The sequence below is a fragment of the Perna viridis genome, chromosome 7, assembly GCF_037379345.1.
Source record: "Perna viridis isolate PV_CMFRI_1.1 ecotype Kerala chromosome 7, ASM3737934v1, whole genome shotgun sequence".
NCBI lineage: Eukaryota > Metazoa > Mollusca > Bivalvia > Mytilida > Mytilidae > Perna > Perna viridis.
The window spans coordinates 22,864,327-22,890,730 of NC_142451.1; the positions used below are offsets into that span (position 1 = coordinate 22,864,327).

At 32.6% G+C, this 26,404-nt stretch overlaps 2 protein-coding genes across 13 annotated transcripts; both read left to right on the plus strand.

Moving 5' to 3' along the window:
* Positions 1–793: 793 nt before the first annotated feature.
* On the plus strand, positions 794–8,731 carry LOC148611843 (uncharacterized). 8 transcript variants are annotated; one of them, XM_088592762.1, is made up of 5 exons: positions 794–942; positions 1,047–1,179; positions 3,760–3,811; positions 4,674–4,785; positions 7,239–8,731. In XM_088592762.1, exons 4-5 carry the CDS (start codon positions 4,698–4,700, stop codon positions 8,003–8,005), a joined length of 855 nt encoding a protein of 284 aa, XP_088448888.1. In that variant the 5' UTR covers positions 794–942; positions 1,047–1,179; positions 3,760–3,811; positions 4,674–4,697; the 3' UTR covers positions 8,006–8,731. The 8 variants fall into 8 exon arrangements, with proteins under 8 accessions (XP_088448888.1, XP_088448893.1, XP_088448891.1 ...); XM_088592767.1 differs by lacking the exon at positions 1,047–1,179 and adding an exon at positions 1,234–1,336 and having other exon boundaries at positions 831–942; positions 3,763–3,811; XM_088592765.1 differs by lacking the exon at positions 1,047–1,179 and adding an exon at positions 1,234–1,336 and having other exon boundaries at positions 838–942.
* Positions 8,732–18,441: 9,710 nt separating this feature from the next.
* Positions 18,442–26,081, plus strand: LOC148611844 (uncharacterized). 5 transcript variants are annotated; one of them, XM_088592774.1, is made up of 7 exons: positions 18,442–18,580; positions 18,685–18,816; positions 20,641–20,733; positions 21,419–21,470; positions 22,333–22,444; positions 23,373–23,558; positions 24,676–26,081. In XM_088592774.1, the coding sequence occupies exons 6-7, from the start codon at positions 23,540–23,542 to the stop codon at positions 25,440–25,442; spliced, it is 786 nt and encodes a 261-aa protein (XP_088448900.1). In that variant the 5' UTR covers positions 18,442–18,580; positions 18,685–18,816; positions 20,641–20,733; positions 21,419–21,470; positions 22,333–22,444; positions 23,373–23,539; the 3' UTR covers positions 25,443–26,081. The 5 variants fall into 5 exon arrangements, with proteins under 5 accessions (XP_088448900.1, XP_088448895.1, XP_088448899.1 ...); XM_088592769.1 differs by lacking the exon at positions 23,373–23,558; XM_088592773.1 differs by lacking the exon at positions 23,373–23,558 and having other exon boundaries at positions 20,641–20,689.
* Positions 26,082–26,404: the final 323 nt, after the last annotated feature.

Below are 26,404 nucleotides of genomic sequence, written 5' to 3' on the forward strand. Positions count from 1 at the left end.
CTAGTAGTGTTAGGTATAATGGTCAGTACGTTAGTGATAAGGAAAGAATGTTCAATTTCAGGACGAATGTTTGCGTGTTTACAAAAGGTTGGCACTGAAATTATTTTACGAATGTTTCTAAATCGTACAAAGTTATCGTCAGCAGTGCTCCATTTTCTCCAGTTGTCCGACTGCTGATTATCAACAGCATTTTCACGATGGTTTTCCATTTACACTTAAATAAAAAAAAAACAGACTTAAGATTTTTTGTAAGAAATTCGCACAAATAGTATGAACGTAAAATTTTCATGACATCTAGAATAAATACGTACTATTTCTCTGTTAAATAAATACGTAAAAAGTTATAGTAGAAATATTCTCTTTGTTAAAATTCTAACATTAAGGATACACAGTTTTTGTAGAAAAAAAAACAATTATCTTTCTTCGATGTAACTCGTAATTGGTTGTAAACTTTCTAAACTCTCACACATGTCTGACCTGGAAGTGGATTTGAAATCGAGAAACTTTACTTGATATTAGATAATATTTTTAATATTACATATTCATAAAATATCATACATTTTGTAATATTACTAATTGAATTGTTACATTAAAAATTCATTTTGCAATATCGCAAAATTGGTCACATTTTTGATATTACAAAATGATTTTTCAATATTAAAAATTCGTAATTTAATAAAACAATTCCATTTTTCAATATTAGAAAATCAATTACTAATATCAAAAAATCCTTTGAACATTAGAAATTCCATTAAAAACACTTTTTTAATATTAGAAAACACCTATTTTTGTCCAGTTTGAGTTGCCATATAACAAAGTGTTTAGTGTTTAATTACGACATGACCGGCCGCTAATACTTATGTCGATACAGTTTGTTATAAATAGATGTCTAGGTCTAGGGAAGTAATAAGCAGCTCAGTAGTCTACTGGTTCAATGAACAGGTAAATATATACACATAACTCGTGTAATGTAAGCGTTGATCTTTGCATATATCACGAGATTTATAATTACGCATTCATATCTCGTTTAATTCTCTTTCCTAAAGGATGAAGCAGTTGTAAGCAAGATTATTTTGCTGAACAGATGAAAATTTGGTGTACACGTTTCCATTGCATTCATAAGTTAATCTCAGCCCTCAGAGGACTTGTGTAGAGTACCGTGCCGGCGAGGTTAAAGCGGTATGTAATAGACCTTTTCCGTATTCCTGACTTTGTTTTTTATTTCATTTTGAGCAAAGGGAAGTAACTCGTCAACCCGACAGACTGGTTTACTGTCAGATTGGATCAATGGCCAGCAGTAGACTTCAAATTCAAATATTTGATTTATTATAGCGGTGTAAGTACTTAAATACTTTTTAATGATTTATTTGAAATCATTTAAATTCTTACCGAAAGGTAGATACTAAGATGAAGTTTGAAAGTAAAATTTTTACTGTTCTTCCTTTCCCCAATGAGACCGCAAACCAGGTTTTCGTGTGTTGGTGTGTTACATCACTTTGAAAACTTGCTAAAATGGTTTGCATTCCATCAATATGAATCACGATTATTGAAAGACAGAAATTGAAGTTTTTGATCGAGCGAAAACAGTTCTATCGATGTTCTTATATCAAATTTATTTAAAATACGTATACATATAACTTGCCGGAAAATGTCAAATATATGTGTATCAAAAACAGGTCATATCGCCATGATTTCCAGATCGAGTACAAATGAATTTAATATTTTCTGGCATGTACGTGTATTGTATTTTGTATAGTGAAAAATCTCAAATATATCAAGAAAAAGAAAATAAATCGTATAATTGCATATTTGGTAGTGATATGGACATTTTTGTCCCATTTATACAGCTAAATGTGCCATATATGATACTCATATGTAGCTCCACTCATATGATAATAATTTGTAATCATATGTTAATCATCAGATATTCAACATGTGATAGTCATATGTTAATTTTGGTTTGAAAACATATGATAATCATGCGGTAATCATATGTAAATTGAAATAAATGATAATTTGGTGGTCGATTCATATGATAATTATATAATGCAAACCATATGATTGTCATTGGTGGCACATTTAATTGCCTGAGTATTATACCGAAAGTTGGAAATTGATATCAGCCACAATAACTGGTTATTAGCCCGTCGTCATCGGCAACATCATCGATATTATGAACAGCTGTCAATTATGATGTCCATAACCTTTGAATTTACCATCCACCATCATAATTGACAGCTATTCAAAATTAAAAAGCGGGTGTCTAACAGAATCACAAAGGTGCTTTGTGGTAGTTAAGTAGGACACATTGCATAATGTAGGGCGGATTTCTACCTAGAGAGCTATTTGAATTACTTTTTAGCCTAGCTAGATCTGTATTGAAATTGGAACAGATCTATTTCAACTAGCTGTAAACTGTCAATCAGACAAAACATTTGTCTATCAAATAACTCACCGGATGTTTCTTTTTTTTTTAATTTTTATTAACGTTCTAAATATGATCGTATAATTTTAATTTGACAATGACTTCAACTTATTGTGTTTATATTTTTAGCTACTGACAACTATATATCTCAATTTTTTAAGAAAAAAATGTCAAAGGGACAGACTTTTGATTTGATAAATAACAAATGGAAGGAAAAATATCTCTAGAACTGAAGAAAAAAAATGTTCGTTTATGAACCAGTACCTAACATATTTTGTGAATAAAATGTCATTTTTTGGTTAATGCAAATAAGTGACTAATACTGCTCAGTTATAATATTTAAAATGATAAAACCTCCACTCTGTGTACATTACTTTTTGCTCTTCAATAACGTAAGGATCGAGTAAAGATGTTCATACAAATTTCATAGCTGGCTGCTGATGATCCTTAATTGAGTCATCTGATGTAATTCTCAATAAACAGATCTGAAGGAATATATTCGATATTCAAAATAATTAAACGTTGAAATATATATTTGTCAGTAATTCTACTTTTTTGTATAAACAAAAAAACATTTTGATTGAAATCATGGAAATATGCTGATATCAAAAAGGTAAACCGAAAAAGGATTCAACCACCTTGGAAACCTACCGACAGGTGACTATGATGTCAGATTGAAAGTTTGAACATTTGTCAATATTCCAGTTAACTGCCTAAACCAAAAGCACAATTTTTTTTGTTCCCTAACCTCGTTTCATTTAATTTTAAAGTTTTAAGAACTAATTCTAACTAATTGATTATATGACATAGCTTGGTATAAAGTTATTTTGTGCGAATAAAGAATAAATGTAATTGGCATTGCGTTTGGTACTAAACACAACTTTATATCAGGGTGATGTGATAGTTTTATAATCATGATTAATTGAAACATCACATTATGAAGACTACTAGTATGTTTATATTTGTAGTACAATTAAAAGAGTAATTAAGGGACGCAGATTCAAGCGGAAATTAAAAGAATGTACTCTAATGATAAAGACTAAACAGCGAAAATAGACACAAACAATAAAGGACATAAAATAACCAGAATAACACGTACAATGAGTAACCCGAACTTCACTAAAAACTGGGAGTATTGACCACGTACTCCGGTAAATAAACGTCTTCAGCTTTTCTAGAAACACCGGTCGAGTTGCTGAACAATTGTCACGTCCGGGATAGACGAATGAGAAAAGGAAAATTATATAGACACAATGATCGGTTCTCGAGTTCATGACGACCATAAAACGTTTGTAGTGATAACATTAATCCTGTTGTATTTTATACTGTTCCAGAAGTCCAGAAGCCTACGTTTAAGATGTCTAGTTAAAATCGACAATATCAAAGGTAATTTGTTATTTCATTATTTCGTTCTATCACTTACTGATTTTCCAAATTATTTGATATGTATACTTTTTAATTTTTTTTCTTATTAATTGCAAAGTTGCAAATTGAACTAAAACAACAAGCCTGTATAAAAATACGATGACGAGGGCCATTCCATGATACAATAATTCCGTTTTTATAGTTTTCTCAAAGCATTATCTTGTTTTGTATCCTGTGAAACTTGTTTTTGTAATACATTATATCATATATTAAGATTAAAGTATACTTTTTGTATATAAATTATAAGTGTTTGTTTAAACACTTCATCGTTTACCCTATATAGCACCTCCAGACCTTTATAGCATACCCTAATAATTTCACTGAATGCACTAAAACTTCAAGGGCAGATAACTCCCAACCTGATCTTCTAAAATTCTATTGATTATTTTTAGTACTTCCTGTGATGCAGAGATGTATTTTAAAATAGAGAACGCCCATCCTTGAGTGAAATTATTATATTGTCAGATCAACTGGGTTTCACCATGCATGTTTCTGAATTTTCCCATTTTGCCAGATTCTTACAAAAATTACACACAATACATTGACATCACCACAAGTTAACAATATATTAGTACTTCAGAGGTGATCCAAGGATTGTGAAAAATGAGGATTTCAGAAAAAAGAATCGAAGTTACAGGCTGTTATTTGCTGATTATTTGCCAAAAATTGCACGAAACAAAGAAAAAGACATACAAAATAGGGAGAGATTCAAACCCCAGACCCCCTCATGAAGCTGTCACTGCATTTACTTTTATACTTCAATTAAGTTGAAATATAACTTGTATTTCTTTATCATATTTGTAATTTCACTAATTTTGTTCAGTTTCAGTTTTTATCCTAGATAGACATGACAAGATTTAATATCAATAAAAGGGATGGGTTCAACTTGGAAGCGACATGCCTCGGCTGGGACATCAAATTTGACGATAGAAAAGGTAAAAAGTATTCGTACGGGATAAGTTTACTATCACTTTCTATTAGGGGAGATGGGGAATCAGGAATTCATGGGCTTCAGGTATTTGAACAGAGAGGATTTGGAAATTTGTATTCACGTATTCATACAAATTGCAGAAGCAGTCTTTAAAAATAATGTATTTCAAAAACTCACCAAAATCACTTTTATTCCACATTCAGAAACAGTAACGGACTATATATGTTGTATAATGACATCACCCTAGGCCTGACTTCTGCGTTGTTAGTGTCCAGTAACTTTCCAGCAGCTTTATACTGCACTGAAACGTTTTGAAGATTTAAAAGAAAACACTTTATTTCTAGGGACATGGCAGAAGAATCTATCATTTTTAAAGCTTACTGCCCCATTCCCTTTAAAAATTAGGGGCTGAAAAGGGAACCTGGTGTTATAATTAGAGTTTAAAGAGAAAGTTTATTGTTTTAACCTGACTTTTATAATTCAATTGTCACTTTGTTTTAGGGATAGCTTTTGGAGTTAAAGGGACATGATATTGGCCACGTCCATAAAAAGCAACTTTAATATCATTTGGTCCAATGTCGATTTTTTTTATTGGATTCCTAATGAAAAAAAACTATGCTTGCGTTTTTTCAATAAGAGTTCAGACAGCTGTTACATTTGTCGAGATAATGAAAACGCGTTTCTCGAAACGATATTTTGTTTTACAGTATTTGAAGTGCGGAATATGGACCGATCGACGTTAATGACGTCATCGTACTAAAGCAAGTTATACAAAATAATTTGGTTTGCTCAAAGAGAACCGACAAATGAAAAAGTTTGTTACAAATCGAATTGAATAACAAGAGGCGAAAGGAGGCCATGCCCCTAAAAACCAACCTTTTTATTTTGGTCTGATTTATACTTTTTCATAGGATTCCTTGTGAAAATCTCTGCCTGTAATTTTCAATTATATTCCATATATCTTTTTCGGTTTCAAGTTATAAAGGGCCAAAGTGATTTTTGAGTTATTTCTTTTGGATTTCTCATAAAAATACCAACCTGCGTTAGTTTTTACTGTTTTTTAGTTATAGGGATCGAAGGCAAAGATTCTGAACACCACCCGTAGAGAAGATTTTTAACATATCATTATATTGTGTTCATAATGAATAGTAGCCAATATGCTTACATGTGTCAACAACGAATATTGTGTCAACATTTGACCCAAGTCCACATAGTTTTAAATGCTGCAGTTGTATCACGGTGAGCCTCGTGAATGTTTTTATTCATTCGGTTGCTGCACTTTGCAGATTGATTTGAAATTGGCACTTTGCAACCCTAACTCAAATTTTATGCGTCTGTTCGCAGGGAAGAAAAGTGTTATTTTATGTCTTTGTGTCGTTATATTACTTGCTTGTCATTATTCTCTTTTCCGTAGATTTCATTACTTGTATGGTCAGTTTTTTATGGAGTCTTATTAAAACCCATTTAGAATGTTTGTTTTTCTCCGGATTTTGATTATTTTTGTTATTGTGTTCCTTATTTTATTCTGGTAAGGGAATATATCCATACATTTGATGATTTTCGTGTTATGGGGGTCAACTTTGTCAACGCCCGAAAATTCAACTTTTGTACTATTTGTCTTATTTTGATTTTTTTATTGAATTCCTCACAAAAATACCTGCCAGCATACTTTCAATTAGATATCTTTAAAATGACTTATTGTTTTCGAGTTATTAAGGATCAAAGGGGCCATACCCTAAAATATCGATTTTCAACTTTTGGTGCGATTTATTTTTTTTAAGATTCCGTAAGAAAATCCCTTCCTGAATTTTTCATCAGATTTCAGATACCTGATTTTTTATCTTTCAAATTTCAAATTTTGTGCATTATAGTGTCCAAACCATTGGTTGTGCCAATAATGAATTGTAAGTCCCTACGCTTAGGTGTCAAAGACTAATATTGTGTCACCACTTGCCCTCAGCTGTTCAGGGTTAGACCACTGCCGGTCGTTTTGTGCTGCGCTTCGCAAAACTTTTTATTTTGATTTAGTTTATACGTTGGTGCATTTGATGGATTCAACATATCGTTCTTGATTTCCAGCCGGTGTTTATAAAACACTTGGTTCTTGCAAATCATAGAAAACGTGAAAGGAATCTATGATGAATGGAGAATTTCTTTAGTGATTGGGAAATACTATCATGACGGGGATTGGGGGCTGAAAACGAAAGGTTAGGTTATGAGGTAAAAACTAAAAACATAAGTATACCAACCTATCCCTTTATCAATATTCGAGCAGATCAACTCTGAAATAATATCTGTTGTACTGATCTGACTGCTCTAATGAACCTTTTTCATATGACTTTTGACACGATGTGGGACAGGTAATACGAATGCAAACCATCAAGTACCTTATATCTACTTTCGACAAAAAAGCTTTTTCAGTGAAAAAAGTTAAATTCATTAATTTGTTTATTATAGGTGTTTTAACGCCGTGGAACCTGTCTGCATTATTTGACATTGCTGAAATAACAATACTAAAAGAAGAATCACACGATTATGCTCCGAATGTCTTACTCGTCATTCTGAAGCAAATAATGACCATCCAGAAAATTCTTTATAGGTACAGGGACTTTTCAAATGTAAAATTTAAGGTGAAAACTAGTATAGGAAAACCAGGAAAAACTACGTTCTGTAGAGTCACCCGAGTTTACGATGGAAGGAAAAATGAACTTTTAGCAGAACGCTACACTAAGTTTGCTGGCTTGGATAGAATAACGGGACAAACTGTAAGTCATTCTGAAGAATATATCAAAGTCCGCATGGAGTGTCCGGACTTTTCTTCTATACTTCAAAAGCAACCCATTCCACATTTTCATTTTGATGAAAAAAAATTTGAATATAAAACTATTATTCGTTACAGCGACTGTGATGCTAATAATCACACAAATCAATCCGTGTATATCAGGTCATGTATTGATTGTGCATGCGTTGCTTCGACAACACAAAACCTTGTGTTTTTCACTGGGGATATTGCCCGCTATCCAGTTGAACACTTTACCATTGAATATATCGGAGAAACTTTCGTTGGCAACGAGATAACAGTCTCCTTGTGGCAAACTACGGATAATGTTACTGAACTTATGTTTCTTATTGAGAAAAGTGGTGACAAAAGCAAAGTTGCCTTCACTAAAATATTATTTGGAGACCAACCACTAAATGAAGAGAAACCTTTTTCAAAGATGTAGATCTTACGCATCATATGTGGCAGTGAAAGGATAACTACCGAATTAGTTTTTATCATAGTATCGGAGACTTGATAGTAGAAATTAATATTTTTAAGCGGATCATTCAATAAAAATGCTGTACCAAAAAGTAAAATACTTTATAAAGATCAAGGGCAGTTGCAATTAATACAAAATGTATAAATCCTTAATAATAGTCATGGCATCCATTGTTTGTTGGACACAGCTGTTTTCTTCAATTTCAAATGAATTGAAAATAGTCGGAAAAGGGAATTAAAATACCGAAAAGGCAGAGAATCTTTGGTAACGGTAAATAATAATTTTACACAATAATGCAACTATTCTTCCTACTCTGAATACACTTTTGAACTTTTGAGAATACCTTATAAGAAGTTTCATCTGAATGGACCTCAGAAATTGCCAGTAAAGTTATAGTTTTATATGGCACAAAAAGAAACTCAACATCCATTGTTTGTTGGACACAGTTGTTTTCTTCAATTTCAAATGAATTGAAAATAGTTGGAAAAAGGAATTAAAATACCGAAAAGGCAGAGAAACAATGTTTTCTTTTCACGAAGAAGGCGATTTATAAGTACATGTAGCAATGTCTAACCATTCTATTTCTGATTGCTATATTTTACGTATATATTTTCTGTATATTCGTTTATTTAATAACACGTATTTGTATCAAATTAAAACTTCTTCAAAATAAAAGTAACATGGACACACGATCGTTGCTTTTTTTAACTCTCCTAGGCCTGGTCAAAGGCCATGTGAGCTTTTGCCATCACTTGGCGTCCATTGTCGTCGTCGTCCGTTTTCGTTAACATTTATTCAAAACTCTTCTCTGACACTACTTGACCAATTAGAACCACACATGGTATGAATGTTTCCTTGGGTATCCTGCATACAACTGATTTCGGTATTTATGATCCGTTGAAAAAACATGGCCGCTGTTACTAAAAATATAACATAGGGATCAGTCAGATGTTTTTCGCATATATCTCAGAAATCGTTTGGTTTAGCAAAATTCTGACATGGTTATAGTGTTCAAAATGATAAGATCTATCTGTAGTCAATTTTTCATTTTAATCTGTTAAGCCCCTTTTCGAAATTTTTTGCTTTTTTAATGTTGTTTCTTTCAAAAATCTTCTCTGACATTACTTGACCAATTTGAACCAAATTTAGTATGAATGTTCCTTGGAGTATCTTGCATAAAACTGATATAGGGATTTTGATCCGTTAAATAAAAACATGACCACTGTTACTAAAGATAGAACAAAGGGGTCAAACAGTAGTTTTTTGCAAAATCTCCAAAACCATTAGGTTAAGCCAAATTCTGAGATGGGATAAAAATGTTCAGCTTGATGAGATCTATATCTGGTCAAATTTTCGTTTTAATCTGTTAAGCCATGTTGGAGGTATTACCCTTTTTGACAGTTTATCCCTATTTTTAATGTTATTTATAGGTTACAGACCACCAATTCAACCAATGAGCATTTGGAACGTACGCAAAAATAGTCCTACGCAGAAATTACCCCTGTTCCTCATAGTGCTGTGAAAATAGTTCTCATCTTATTCAAAAAATTTAAGCAGTTTCTGAAAGGAAAAACATTTCTGTACATTTTATAGGTGCATTTTGCTACTTGTGATGTGAAGCCTAATCTCCATAATGATTTTTAAATATACCCCTATCTTGTGAAAACACTGGGATTTCCCATGCTATTTATAGACCCTTCACTTCCGGTGACCAGTACTGCACTGCAAGTCTGCTAACCCCACATGCCATTCTGAGGATTGTGAGCTGACATATGTAGAATCATGCTGATATATAGTCCTCTGCAGGTTAAAGTTAAGGTAAAGTCCAGAGAAGCCATTGAATATTGTGAAATTAGCATAGAAGCCTATGGGAAGTGGAATTAGTGGTTTTTAGCCTGTATCAAAAATCTTCTCCTCTGTTACTATAAGATTAATAAAAACTAACCGGTATGAATGTTCCTTAAGGTACACTGCATAAATTAAATGTGGGGATTTTTTGGAGGAAAAACATGGCCACTCTTACTAAAAGAAGAACAAAGGATTCTGTCAGAAGTTTATCTCATATATCTCTAAAACCGTTAGTTTTAGTTTTCTTCAATTGCTGAAAGGATTTTATTTTATGTCTGATGTCTAATGCATATATGGGTATCCATTATTTGTCGTACAATTGATCCGGAATTTTGATGACATCTTTGTGCGAAACGTCTTTTGTCGCGTCACCACTCGCGGATTACGAGATAGTCATGCTAAATGCTGTTAATATCGCAAATGTCGAGTTATGAGAGAATATAACGAATTCTATGCACAATTTAGGTGATAAGGAAACTGTAGAAATGTTTAGTGTGCAAACTATGAACCCGGATGTTCCTATTTGTTGTTCCATTGGTAAAAACTGTGGAACACTACCCGTATGTACATGTCCTTCCCCAAATACTATTTGCCTATTTATTATTATTACGTGTTTTGCTTGGGTGAACAGTTGTTACGGGTATACATTATGTACCGGATTTATTTCAGTATGGTTTATTTCATTTTGGTGCAGTCCACCTAACGCATTCTCTATATCTTGTCTTCTTCGTATTAAATATTGTAAAATTACAATTTTGTACCTTCATTTTGCTGTATTACCGCTGCCGCTACTCTCTAGTTTAATGGTTAACTTTTTTACAGCTTCCTAAGTTTGACAATTTGTCAGCGTACTCCTCAAATAGACAAGATAGATCTTCGAATAATGCTTCAACACCTAGAACTTTACCATAGGGTAGGCCCTTGTGTGTACAGTTGTATAGTTTCCTGGGTTCCGCTGGTAATTACACAATGTATCACATCCAAAATGATCACCAAACAGATGAGGCACAATCAAAAGAATTGCTATTTTCAAACCTTCTGGATTATTTGGATTTTGGGTTACTGCATTGTTAATTTTTTGGTCAAGTAATTGATGGTAATGGTAAATAAAGAACCCTTAAACTTTTCGTGTAAATGATACAAGTCACCGAAAATATTCTTATGGTTGTAATTTTTGTCTCATTTCTTTTTTAGTTCATAGTTAAGATTATGCTTTAATATTGAAATTGTCCTCGAATCTTTTTCCTAATCTCCAATTCTACAACTCTTCTACTATTGTCTCCTTCCAATTTGTCATTATTACTTTCGTTGATCAATCTGCTTCGTCCTATTCGTTAAGATGTTTGTATTCTGTATCGATCTCAAGAATTAAATCCGAATTCGACTGTTTTTAGAGTTCGTTTTATTGTTGTATTTCCCATTACTGTCCAAGGTAAAGGGAGAGTTGGGCGCTCACAAGCATGTTTAACTCCGCAACATACGGTATGTGCCTGTCCCAAGCCAGGAACATGTAGTCCAGTGGTTGTTGTTGTTTTTGTTATGTGATGTCTACCATCTCCAAATACCTCTCTAGCATAGCAACAAATGAAGTATCCATCTCTTGCCCTAGAAATAACATCTCTACCGTCATGATAAACATCGGTCTGGCTTTCTTTTTTATTAATGTTATATGAGAATTGTTAAAATGAATAATTGACCCTTTTAAACTAACAAATTCATAGAAACGTAAGAAACCAGCATAGCTAATTAGGCACATAGTGGCTATACACAAATCAATTAAATTGTTCGTATTTGAACCATATTTTGATATAATATTTCGTATGATTGGCGTGATAATTGTGTGTCCAATGATCTATCTATATACCTTCACATACTGAATGTATCATATATGAGTTACATGGATCCGAAAACCGGTCAGTAAATAAGCCCAACGAGTAGCGTAAATCGCTTCATCAATTTATCCCAATTATTTAATTTCGACAAGTGTATTAAAGGGAAAGACTATCTTTGCATTTAGTTAGGCTCTTATGATAAATCATACCCACGTAAACAAAAATAAATAACTTTAATGCAAAATTTGCTTTTATAAAATGCTCAATGCTATGCAAAGTTCGAAATCTTTAAAATGAATGTGGATAGCCATCTTGCAGAACTCTTCTATCTGAAGGAAGATCATTTACAAACTTCCTATTGTCTCGTGACGTCACCAAGTCGGTTTGGTACTGATACAAGTACTGCAAGTGATATGTAAACAAAGAATATTCCGTAAATATTTCTACAATCCTGTTTATCTAATCACCAAAACATGTCGTCTTGTCAAGCTTACGACCGCACGAATGATAAAAGAGAAATATTCAAATACCCTAATTATAAATCGGTATTAATTAGTTAAGGAAAGGAAATTATTTTGTTTCAATTTAATTTTCATGAACATGTAACAGTGGTTTCGATATTTATGATTTGCACAATAACATAGTCTCCTTTAAGTATAGTGCGAAATGCAATTGACCAGCCGTTAGCGAAGATAACGAATGTAAATAACACTACTTTCACCAGAAATTAAATGCATATTTTCACTTCCTCTGTGTGTTCGACGCCTTTGAGAACAACATCATCTCAGGTTATTATGAGGCCAAGTCATCAAGTATGGAATCACCATTTATAACTCTGGGCATTAAAGCCCAGTGTCCAACAAAAAATATACCTGAGCAATCATTTATTTCTCCAATAGACTGACTACTTCAACTTGATGTTTGATGTACTATCGTAGGTTCCTGCTTTGTTGAAGGGGTAGTTCTTTTTCCAGTGGCTAGGCTGCTTGCATAAGAGGCAAAACGGCTGCACAAAAGGGCTGACGGGGGTACATTTGATCATAAGTATGATTACCGACCGACTCAGTTGGGTAGTGTCTATAGACATTTTATACGGAATAAGGCGATTCTTTGTTTTCATGGTTTCCATAGCACGAGATTCTGCTTGACGGACCTCTTTCTTATTTTTCACTGTCTGATGCTATATGATTAGATTTGTATTCCCTGCATCCTGCTGCAGATGAATCAGCAAGGCGAATCATTCACCTATTCAATCAGATCAGATCTAGCAATATCTTTGCACTAAGGGTATCATTTTTGTCGGTTCTTTTTTTTTTTTGTTTGTTATCATTTCGCAAATTTATGTACTAAAGAACTGAAGGTAGTTACGTCATTTTCATTTACATCTTGTCGCCATACTGAAGACTGTTTTGGCAATCCTTTTCTTGGAAAAAGCTTTGATTCAATTGGTAAATGTATTTAATCATCGAAGCTAACGAATATTTTCCGAGACTGGTTTGGTTCTCAGTCGCATTTATAGCAAACTATAACTGCCATAACTGAAGGTATAAGTCGCCTTGAAACCGGACATTTGTGTCTTTTTGCATGGCCTTAATTATAGATGTAACAGAACCTAGATGATAAAAGAACCATTAACGCCCCTTCGCGAGCGTATTAAATAAAAACAAACTTAAATGAATATAAAGATAATATAAGCAGATTCTCCGCACTTGCGCATCGTCTATACTTCCTTGTCAACATAGTTTTGTCACTTTGGTCAGAATAGTCTCTTAACCATACATAGTTCTGGTCTTACATTCTACATTTATAGGATGTCGCTGACGCTCCGTTCATAGTTCATAGTAACAAAAGTAATTGAGCAACTGGGACACTAAAAAACTAAAAACTGGGAACATGGACCAGGTGCACCCGCTGAGTTGCTCATAAAAAGTCAAGTCAAGAGCAGACGAAAAAGAAAAGGAAAACTATGACACGTTGAACAAATCAGTTTTCATGGTGCAGATGGATGCACCGTAACCATCCACGAGTTGATAATGACGACCACAAAACTTCTGCAGTGATGACTTCAATCATGTAGCAACAATATCCTATTCTAGAAGCCTAATTGTAAGAAGTCTATTGCGATACAAAAATTCAGCATAAGTACGGCAAGTTCTAGCAAAAAGTATTTTAATATGCAAACTCCATACGCAGGTGCTGAAAGATCAGCATTGGATTTAATACGTTATGCAGACAAAACAATCTTGTTTTGAGTATTGTCTGCTGGTACGACTTCATATTTGTTATGTATAGTAGACGATGTTTTTGCTACATCGGGGTCTTTGATAACTGATAAAGCATTGACACTAATTGACCTACTTAAAACTTTCATACGTCTCAAAATTAAAGACGTTACAGCCTTTATTCATTCTGACATAAAATCAATGTCTTCGTTTTATCCATTTTCTTGCCTAGTCCTTCTTGGTACCATAAGAATTTTAAAGTTATAATTCCAAATTATAGAGCGTAGTTCACGGCACTTAGACCTTTAGGAAGAACCTTACGGGGAGATTCGTTTCCGGTGAAGTTTAAATCTCGTGTAATGACGTGACCGGAAGGACGATATTTGAATGGAGAGTGTTTACAAGACCAGTCAGATGGTTTAGTCTTGAAATCCTCGATATCGAAGTCCTGCAATAGACTTTTTGAATTGAAAATTTTGGATGCAGTAGGTGAAGTATATGCATAAGAAATAGCCGGTAATGATTTGTCTTTGAAATACGAGGACATTTTGTTCGTGACGATTTGTGATGGAGGATGTCAAATTAATTGCATCTATACCTTTATTTATAAACAGTAGTGGAAGAAATGGTCGTTTTTCATCGTCCTTACCTTTAACACAAACTGGTTTAAAGAGCTGTGGAAACCAATACCCAAAATATGGCCATAAGTCTATAAATTCATAAGGTAGGTTCAGGAACAGGAGTGTCAAAATTGTTATGTAAAGGTTGGTAGTAGATGAGAGGTGTAGAATAGAGTTTCGTTCGGTTCGAATGTGATGAAGTCTAAGAGGTTGTTGTATGAAAGGAACAAAACCATCCATGGAGACCTCATATACCAGTAAAGTATTGCAGTACTTAGTCTGCATAACCGATATTCCTGTCTTTCCCGACGATAGCTTTCACTTAGGACAAGACTGTTCGTTGGATGGGATAATTTTTTCAACAATTCGAACTTTTATAGAGGGGATTGAATGATCCTGTTGATTAAAATGTTGATAAACTTTAAGGAATTTAGTGATATTTATTCCCGCACATTCGATTGTCTAATCGATCTTGTGTTTTACCAACATATACCAGACCGCATAAGTTGCATTCTAATCCGTAGATTAAGGTTTTTACTCAACTATATGAATTTACGCATTGTTTTAAAGGGTGTAAATGAATGTTTCTATTTATGATATTTTATGATAATTGAACAATGCCATAGCGCATGCAAAAGGAAGCATTGTCCAGTCATTGTTTATGGCGATTTTGAAGAAATTTGATATCCAAATTCTTTACGCTATCCAAATTAATAATATGCAGTTCAATGGATTATATTTTTTCCACAAAATAAATCTGGAAACGGGAGGCGACTTCTACACTTCATCGACCACGAGGTAACGGTGCCTTTTTGACTTTACTGTGTTTGTTTTTCTTTTTCTTTCTATTATTATTTCAATTCTTCTGTCAAAAAAAATCTTGAAAGTGTCTCCTTTTCCTCAAAAGTAGTTGATCCGATTGAGAAGTTCTTCACGTTACTTCAGTTGATGATATTTCTCTCAAAAAATAGATCCGGTAACGGAGGGCGACTTGTAAATATTTCGTGGAAACGTAAATTTTAACTATTATATTTTTTCTTCCAATAATTTTTGTCCGGAGTTTTTAGAGGTAATTAATTGAAACTCGGTATAGAGGTAGATGGTATTGGGAAGAGGTGAATCGGAACTTTGGAAAAAAAATGGCTGCCGTTTTCATGGAATTGCGAAAGGTTATGATCTCAGATATTGCAATATCTCGGAAACTTAGTTGGCTAAAAACTTTCAAAAGTGGTCTGTCAATATAGTTGAATGGGAATAATTGCACAGTAATAAAATTTGGAACATAAACTGTTGCCGAGGGCGACATTTGCTATTGCTATTATTATAATTTTTCTTCAAATGATTTTTGTCCAAAGTTTTTACAGAGCATCACTGGAGGTAATGGACTGAAACTTGGTATGGAGGTAGATAGTGTTAAGAATAGGCAAATCAGAACTTTTGGTGGAAACTATTGTTTGCTTGCAATTGTATTTCTGGTCTTTATTTCCATTTGTTGTATGGTACTAAAGTTTTCCCTATAAACTGTGTACTACATACACATAACGGGACAATATATCAACGATACGAAGCGCTCATCAAGGCTTTTGTAGATCGATCATGTTATTTTCACCTTTTCTCAAAAAATGACGATGCAATGACAATTTTATTTCTCAAATCGCGAGGATCGTACTGTGTTTCAAAAATAAAAGAAATTTTAAGCTATTTGATCTCTTGTTAAAATGAAAGCCAAAATAGTTCAAAGATTTAACATAATTTCCATTAAGTAAGTTTGAACTTTGGCCCTTATTAAAATCTTATCATAGAATTAGCAAAATTTTGTTTACGACCGACATTTTCGAAAAAAAGCTCTATTTGTTAACTTTCATTGATATATGATATAGGTGTATATTATGTGGTCGCTTTAGAATTGAACATTTACATTGAAGGCCAGTGTGTCAATTTGACACACTCGGAGAAAATCGTAACGAACCCGACCTCTTCTTGGATACGCACCGATCGTTGAATCTGTACTGAAAAAAATATGATAAGATATAAAATAAAAAACAAAAAAAAAAACAACAACAAACAAAAAAAAACGTTCTCGATTCGACCTTTTCCAAGACCTGTTTGTAGATACTGGCCAAAACCTAAAGTTTTGATTTGTACTAACTGTACATTCGTAATAACTTCATCTTTGTCATCTTTCATGACCTGCATATAGTTATAAGGAACAGTAATGTTACAGAAACAATGTTAATCTATCTCAAATTGCATGCATACAAAAATTGTAAATTAATGTACATTGATAACCATAGATATAAAAGCGTATGACAAGCCAAAGTGGACAAAAATCAATATCTTATATCAAAAAATAATTTTTAATATTACAAAATCATTCTCTTAAAATTAGAACATTCATTCATTAATATCTGTATTTCCTCATTTCACAATTATAACAACTGATAAGTATGATACAAAGTAAGACGTTATGTTAGGGAAAAGAAAAACATACATTACTCTTATGCATCTGAGTAAACAAAAAAAATGGCTGAATATGAACATCTGTGTACAAAGCTGAAAAAATGTTTTACAATATGGCTACCGTAATTGATGATATATCACAAGTGACGATGTAGCGCTCGTCCATATTCTACTACACATTTCACAACATGGATCTGACATAGTTTAATGATAGCAAACAGTCTTCATGGTCAACAAAAATCATCTTTTGTACACGACCGAGTAGGATTTGGTAACCGGTTTCATCATCGTATTTGAACAGTTCACAATACAATTGCAAATCAAAGTTTTCAATTACTAAATGCCAGAGTAGCTCTCGACGATTAATTGTGATATAAAAGATTTTCCCACAAATAGTATTAACGTAAAGTTTTCATGACATCTGGAATAAATACGTACTATTTCTCTGTTAAATAAATACGTAAAAAGTCTCAGTAGATATATTCTCTTAGTTAAAATTCTAACATTAAGGCGACACAGTTTTTATAGAAAAAAAAAAACAATTATCTTTCTTCGATGTAACTCGTAATTGGTTGTAAACTTTCTAAACTCTCACACATGTCTGACCTGGAAGTGGATTTGAAATCGAGAAACTTTACTTGATATTAGATAACATTTTTAATATTAGATATTCATAAAATATCATACATTTTGTAATATTACTAATTGAATTGTTACATTAAAAATTCATTTGGCAATATTACAAAATTGGTCACATTTTTGATATTACAAAATTGGTCACATTTTTGATATTACAAAATGATTTTCCAATATTAAAATTTCGTAATTCAATAAAACAAATCCATTTTTCAATATTAGAAAATCAAATCAATTACTTATATTAAAAAATCCTTTTAACATTAGAAATCCTATTAAAAACACTTTTAACATTAGAAATCCCATTAAAAACACTTTTAACATTAGAAATCCCATTAAAACACTTTTTTAACATTAGAAATCCCATTAAAACACTTTTTTAACATTAGAAATCCCATTAAAAACACTTTTTAACATTAGAAATCCCATTAAAAACACTTTTTTAACATTAGAAATCCCATTAAAAACACTTTTTAACATTAGAAATCCCATTAAAAACACTTTTAACATTAGAAATCCCATTAAAACACTTTTTTAACATTAGAAATCCCATTAAAACACTTTTTTAACATTAGAAATCCCATTAAAAACACTTTTTAACATTAGAAATCCCATTAAAACACTTTTTTAACATTAGAAATCCCATTAAAAACACTTTTTAACATTAGAAATCCCATTTTTTAATATTAGAAAACACCTATTTTTGTCCAGTTTGACTTGCCATATAACAAAGTGTTTAGTTGCATCTAGTTTAAATATATGTGGCTGAGAATTTAGCGGCCGTTCGTGTCACGTGGGAATGGTAGCGTAATTACGACATGACCGGCCGCTCATACTTATGTCGATACAGTTTGTTATAAATAGATATCTAGGTCTAGGGAAGTAATAAGCAGCTCAGCAGTCTACTGGTTCAATGAACAGGTAAATATATACACATAACTCGTGTAATGTAGGCGTTGATCTTTTTATATATCAGGAGATTTATAATTACGCATTCATATCTCGTTTAATTCTCTTTCCTAAAGGATGAAGCAGTTGTAAGCAAGATTATTTTGCTGAACAGATGAAATATGGTGTACACGTTTCCATTGCATTCATAAGTTAATCTCAGCCCTCAGAGGACTTGTGTAGAGTACCGTGACGGCGAGGTTAAAGCGGTATGTAATAGACCTTTTCCATATTCCTGACTTTGTTTTTTCTATAATTTTGAGCAAAGGGAAGTAACTCGTCAACCCAACAGACTGGTTTACTGTCAGATTGGATCAATGGACAGCAGTGTACTTCAAATTCAAATATTTGATTTATTATAGCGGTATAGGTACTTAGATACTTTTTAATGATTTATTTCAACTCATTTAAATTCTTACCGAAAGGTAGATACTAAGATGCAGTTTCAAAGTAAAATTTTTACTGTTCTTCCTTTCCCCAATGAGACCGCAAACCAGGTTTTCGTGTTTTGGTGTGTTACGTCACTTTGAAAACTTGCTAAAATGGTTTGCATTCCATCAATATGAATCACGATTATTGAAAGACAGAAATTGAAGTTTTTGATCGAGCGAAAACAGTTCTGTCGATGTTCTTATATCAAATTTATATAAAATACGTATACATGTAACTTGCCGGAAAATGTCAAATATATGTGTATCAGAAACAGGTCATATCGCGATGATTTCCAGATTGGGTACAAATGAATCTAATATTTTCTGGCATGTACGTGTATTGCATATTGTATAGTGAAAAATCTCAAATATATCGAGGAAAAGAAAATTAATCGTATAATTGCATATTTGGTAGTGATATGGACATTTTTATCCCATTTATACAGCTAAATGTGCCACATATGATACTCATATGTAGCTCCATTCATATGATAATAATTTGTAATCATATGTTAATCATCAGATATTCAACATGTGATAGTCATACGTTAATTTTGGTTTGAAAACATATGATAATCATGCGGTAATCATATGTAAATTGAAATAAATGATAATTTGGTGGTCGATTCATATGATAATTATATAATGCAAACCATATGATTGTCATTGGTGGCACATTTAATTGCCTGAGTATAATACGGAAAGTTGGAAATTGATATCAGCCACAATAACTGGTTATTAGCCCGATATTATGAACAGCTGTCAATTATGATGTCCATCTACCTTTGAATTTACCATCCACCATCATAATTGACAGCTATTCAAAATTAAAAGCGGGTGTCTAATAGAATCACAAAGGTGCTTTGTGGTAGTTAAGTAGGACACATTGTATAATGTTGGGCGGATTTCTACCTAGAGAAGTATTTGAATTACTCTTTAGCCTAGCTAGATTTGTATTGAAATTGGAACAAATCTATTTCAACTAGTGTAAACTGTCAATCAGACAATACATTTGTCTATCAATTAACTAACTGGATGTTTCTTTTTTTTTGTTAACGTTCTAAATATGATCATATAATTATAATTTGACAATGACTTCAACTTATTGTTTTTATATATTTAGCTACTGACAACTATATATCTCAATTTTCTTTTGAAAAAAATGTCAAAGCGACAGACTTTTGATTTGATAAATAACAAATGGAACGAAAAATATCACTGGAACTGAAAATGAGATACTGTAAGAAAAGAATATCACTGACACTGCAATGAAAAGAAAATGTTCGTTTATGAACCAGTACCTAACATATTTTGTGAATAAAATGTCATTTTTTGGTTAATGCAAATAAGTGACTAATACTGCTCAGTCAGAATATTAAAAATGATAAAACCTCCACTCTGTGTACATTGCTTTTTGCTCTTCAATAACGTAAGGATCGAGTAAAGATGTTCATACAATTTTCATAGCTGGCTGCTGATGATCCTTAATTGAGTCATCTGATGTAATTCTCAATAAACAAATCTGAAGGAATTTATTCGATATTCAAAATAATTAAACGTTGAAATATATATTTTTGTCAGTAATTCTACTTTTTTGTTTAGACAAAATAAATTTTGATTGAAATCATGGAAATATGCTGATATCAAAAAGGTAAACCGAAAAAGGATTCAACCACCTTGGACACCTATCGACAGGTGACTATGTTTTCAGATTGAAAGTTTGAACGTTTGTCAATATTCCAGTTAACTGCCTAAACCAAAAGCACATTTTTTTGTCCCCTAAGCTCGTTTCATTTAATTTTAAAATTTTAAGAACTAATTCTAACTAATTGATTATATGACATAGCTTGGTATAAAGTTGTTTTGTGCGAATAAAGAATAAATGTAAATTGGCATTGCGTTTAGTACTAAACACAACTTTATATCAGGGTCATGTGATAGTTTTATAATCATGATTAATTGAAACATCACATTATGAAGACTACTAGTATGTTTATATTTGTAGTACAATTAAAAGAGTAATTAAGGGACGAAGATTCAAGCAGAAATAAAAAGAATCTACTCTAATGATAAAGACTAAACAGCGAAAAAAAACACAAACAATAAAGGACATAAAATAACCAGAATAACACGTACAAAAAAAGGAAATGAGTAACCCGAACTTCACTAAAACCTGGGAGTATTGACCACGTACTCCGGTAGATAAACGTCTTCAGCTTTTCTAGAAACACCCGTCGAGTTGCTGAACAATTGTCACGTCCGGGATAGACGAATGAGAAAAGGAAAATTATATAGACACAATGAACGGTTCACGAGTTAATGACGACCATAAACGTTTGTAGTGATAACATTAATCCTGTCGTATTATTTACTGTTCCAGAAGTCCAGAAGCCTACGTTTAAAATGTCTAGTTAAAATCGACAATATCAAAGGTAATTTGTTATTTCATTATTTCGTTCTATCACTTACTGATTGTCCAAATTATTTGATATGTATACTTTTTAAATTTTTTTGTTATTAATTGCAAAGTTGCAAATTGAACGAAAAACAACAAGCCTGTATAAAAATACGATGACGAGATCCATTCCATGATACAATAATTCCGTTTTCATAGTTTTCTCAAAGCATTATCTTGTTTTGTATCATGTGAAACTTGTTTTTGTAATACATTATATTATATATTAAGATTAAAGTATACTTTTTGTATATACATTATAAGTGTTTGTTTAAACACTTCATCGTTTACCCTATATAGCACCTCCAGACCTTTATAGCATACCCTAATAATTTCACTGAATGCACTATAATTTCAAGGGCAGATAACTCCCAACCTGATCTTCTAAAATTCTATTGATTATTTTTAGTATTTCCTGTGATGCAGAGATGTACTTTAAAATAGAGAACGCCCATCCTTGAGTGAAATTATTATATTGTCAGATCAACAGGGTTTCACCATGCATGTTTCTGAATTTTCCCATTTTGCCAGATTCTTACAAAAATTACACACAATACCTTGACATCACCACAAGTTAACAACATATTAGTACTTCAGAGGTGATCCAAAGACTTTGGAAAATGAGGATTTCAGGAAAAAAATCGGAGTTACAGGCTGTTATTTGCTGATTATTTGCCATAAATTGCACGAAACAAAGAAAAGGACATACAAAATAGGGAGAGATTCAAACCCCAGACCCCCTCATGAAGCTGTCACTGCATTTACTTTTATACTTCAATTAAGTTGAAATATTACTTGTATTTCTTGGTCATATTTGTAATGTCACTAATTTTTTTCAGTTTCAGTTTTCATACTTGATAGAAATGACAAGATTTATTATCAATAAAAGGGATGGGTTCAACTTTGAAGCGACATGCCTCGGCTGGGACATCAAATTTGACGATAGAAAAGGTAAAAAAGTATTCGTACGGGATAAACTTACTATCACTTTCTATTAGGGAAGATGGGGAACCAGGAATTCATGGGCTTCAGGTATTTGAACAGGGAGGATTTGGAAATCTGTATTTACGTATTCATATAAATTGCAGAAGCAGTCTTTAAAAATAATGTATTTCAAAAACTCACCAAAATCACTTTTATTCCGCATTCAGAAACAGTAACGGACTATATATGTTGTATAATGACATCACCCTAGGCCTGACTTCTTGTGTTGTTAGTGTCCAATAACTTTCGCTTTATACTGCACTGAAACGTTTAACATGACTTTTATAATTCAATTGTCCCTTTGTTTTAGGGATAGCTTTTGGAGTTAAAGGGACATGATATTGGCCACGTCCATAAAAAGCAACTTTAATATCATTTGGTCCAATGTCGATTTTTTTATTGGATTCCTAATGAAAAAAACTATGCTTGCGTTTTTTCAATAAGAGTTCAGACAGCTGTTACATTTTTCGAGATAATAAAAACGCGTTTCTCGAAACGATATTTTGTTTTACAGTATTTGAATTGCGGAATATGGACCGATCGACGTTAATGACGTCATTGTACTAAAGCAAGTTATACAAAATAATTTGGTTTGCTCAAAGAGAACCGACAAATGAAAAAGTTTATTACAAATCGAATTGAATAACAAGAAGCGAAAGGAGGCCATGCCCCTAAAAACCAATCTTTTTATTTTGGTCTGATTAATATTTTTTCATAGGCTTCCTTGTGAAAATCTCTGCCTGTAATTTCCAATTATATTCTATGTATCTTTTTCGGTTTCAAGTTATAAAGGGCCGAAGTGATTTTTGAGTTATTTCTATTGGATTTCTCATGAAAATACTACCCTGCGTTTGTTTTTTTTTATCAGAATAACATCTCTTACTGTTTTTTTTAGTTATAGGGATCGAAGGCAAAGATTCTGAACACCACCCTTAAAGACGATTTTTTTTACATATCAAATTATGTGCTGTATTGTGTCCATAATGAACAGTAGCCAATATGCATAATTGTGTCAACAACGAATATTGTGTCAACATTTGACCCAAGTCCACATAGCTTTAAATGCTGCAGTTGTATCACGGTGAGCCTCATGAATGTTTTTATACATTCGGTTGTTGCACTTTACAGATTGATTTGAAATTGGCACTTTGCAACCCTAACTCAAATTTTATGCGTCTCTTCGCAGGGACGAAAAGTGTTATTTTATGTCTTTGTGTCGTTATATTACTTACTTGTCATTATTCTCTTTTCCGTGGATTTCATTACTTGTATTGTCAGTTTTTTTAGGTGTCTTATTGAAACCCATGTAGAATGTCTGTTTTTTTTTCCGGATTTTGATTATTTTTGTTATTGTGTTCCTTATTTTATTCTGGTAAGGAAATGCATCCGTATATTTGATGATTTTCGTGTTATGGGGTCAACTTTGGTACTAATTGTCTTATTTTGATTTTTTTATTGAATTCCTCACAAAAATACCTGCCAGCATACTTTCAATTAGATATCTTTAAAATGACTTATTGTTTTCGAGTTATTAAGGATCACACCCTAAAATATCGACTTTTAACTTTTGATGCGATTTAATTTTTTTTTTAAGATTCCGTAAGAAAATCCCTTCCTGCATTTTTCATCAGATTTCAGATACCTGATTTTTTATCTTTCAAATTTCAAATTTTGTGCATTATAGTGTCCTAACCACTAGTTGTGTCAATAATGAATTGTAAGTCCCTACGCTTAGGTGTCAAAGACTAAAACTTTTTATTTGGATTTAGGTTATACGTTGGTGCATTTGATGCATTCAACATATCGTTCTTGATTTCTAGCCGGTGTTTATAAAACACTTGGTTCTTGCAAATCATAGAAAACGTGAAAGGATTCTATGAAGAATGGAGAATTTCTTTAGTGATTGGGAAATACTATCATGACGGGGATTGGGGGCTGAAAACGAAAGGTTAGGTTATGAGGTAAAAACTAAAAACATAAGTATACCAACCTATCCCTTTATCAATATTCGAGCAGATCAACTCTGAAATAATATCTGTTGTACTGATCTGACTGCTCTAATTAACCTTCTTCATATGACTTTCGACACGATGTGGGACAGGTAATACGAATGCAAACCATCAAGTACCTTATATCTACTTTCGACAAAAAAGCTTTTTCAGTGAAAAAAATTAAATTCATTAATTTGTTTATTATAGGTGTTTTAACGCCGTGGAACCTGTCTGCATTATTTGACATTGCTGAAATAACAATACTAAAAGAAGAAACACACGATTATGCTCCGAATGTCTTATTCGTCATTCTGAAGCAAATAATGACCATCCAGAAAATTCTTTATAGGTACAGGGACTTTTCAAATGTTAAACTTAAGGTGAAAACAAGTGCAGGAAAACCAGGAAAAACTACGTTCTGTAGAGTCACTCGGGTTTACGATGGAAGGAAAAATGAACTTTTAGCAGAACGCTACACTAAGTTTGTTGGCTTGGATAGAAAAACGAGAAAAACTGTAAGTCATTCTGAAGAATATATCAAAGTCTTCATGGAGTGTCCGGACTTTTCTTCTATACTTCAAAAGCAACCCATTCCACATTTTCATTTTGATGAAAAAAAATTTGAATATAAAACTATTATTCGTTACAGCGACTATGATGCTAATAATCACACAAGTCAATCCGTGTATATCAGGTCATGTATTGATTGTGCATGCGTTGCTTCGACAACACAAAATCTTGTGCATTTCACTGGGGACATTGCCCGCTATCCGGTTGAACACTTTACCATTGAATATATTGGAGAAACTTTCGTTGGCAACGAGATAACAGTCTCATTGTGGCAAACTACGGATAATGTTACTGAACTTATGTTTCTTATTGAGAAAAGTGGTGACAAAAGCAAAGTTGCCTTCACTAAAATATTATTTGGAGACCAACCACTAAATGAAGAGAAACCTTTTTCAAAGATGTAGATATTACGCATCAGATGTGGCAGTGAAAGGATAACTACCGAATTAGTCTTTATCATAGTATCGGAGACTTGATAGTAGAAATTAATATTTTAAAGCGGATCATTCAATAAAAATAAAAGTAAAATAGTTATACTTTATAAAGATCAAGGGCAGTTGCAATTCATACAAAATGTATAAATACTTAATAATACAAAGAAGTCTACAAAGAATCTTTGGTAACGGTAAATAATAATTTGACACAATAATGTAACTATTCTTCCTACTCTGAATACACTTTTGAACTTTTGAGAATACCTTATAAGAAGTTTTATCTGAATGGACCTCAGAAATTGCCAGTAAAATTATAGTTTTATATGGCACAAAAAAAAAATACCTCGGCATCCATTGTTTGTTGGACACAGTTGTTTTCTTCAATTTAAAATGAATTGAAAATAATTGGAAAAGGGAATTAAAATACCGAAAAGGCAGCGAAACATTGTTTTTTCACGAAGAATGCGATTTATTAGTACATGTAGCAATGTCTAACCATTCTATTTCTGATTGCTATATTTTACGTATACATTTTATGTATATTCGTTTATTTAACAACACGTATTTGTATCGAATTAAAACTTCTTCAAAATAAAAGTAACATGGACACACGATCGTTGCTTTTTTAACTCTCCTAGGCCTGGTCAAAGGCCATGTGAGCTTTTGCCATCACTTGGCGTCCATTGTCGTCGTCGTCCGTTTTCGTTAACATTTATTCAAAACTCTTCTCTGACACTACTTGACCAATTAGAACCACACATGGTATGAATGTTTCCTTGGGTATCCTGCATACAACTGATTTCGGTATTTATGATCCGTTGAAAAAACATGGCCGCTGTTAATAAAAATATAACATAGGGATCAGTCAGATGTTTTTCGCATATATCTCAAAAATCGTTTGGTTCAGCAAAATTTTCACATGGTTATAGTGT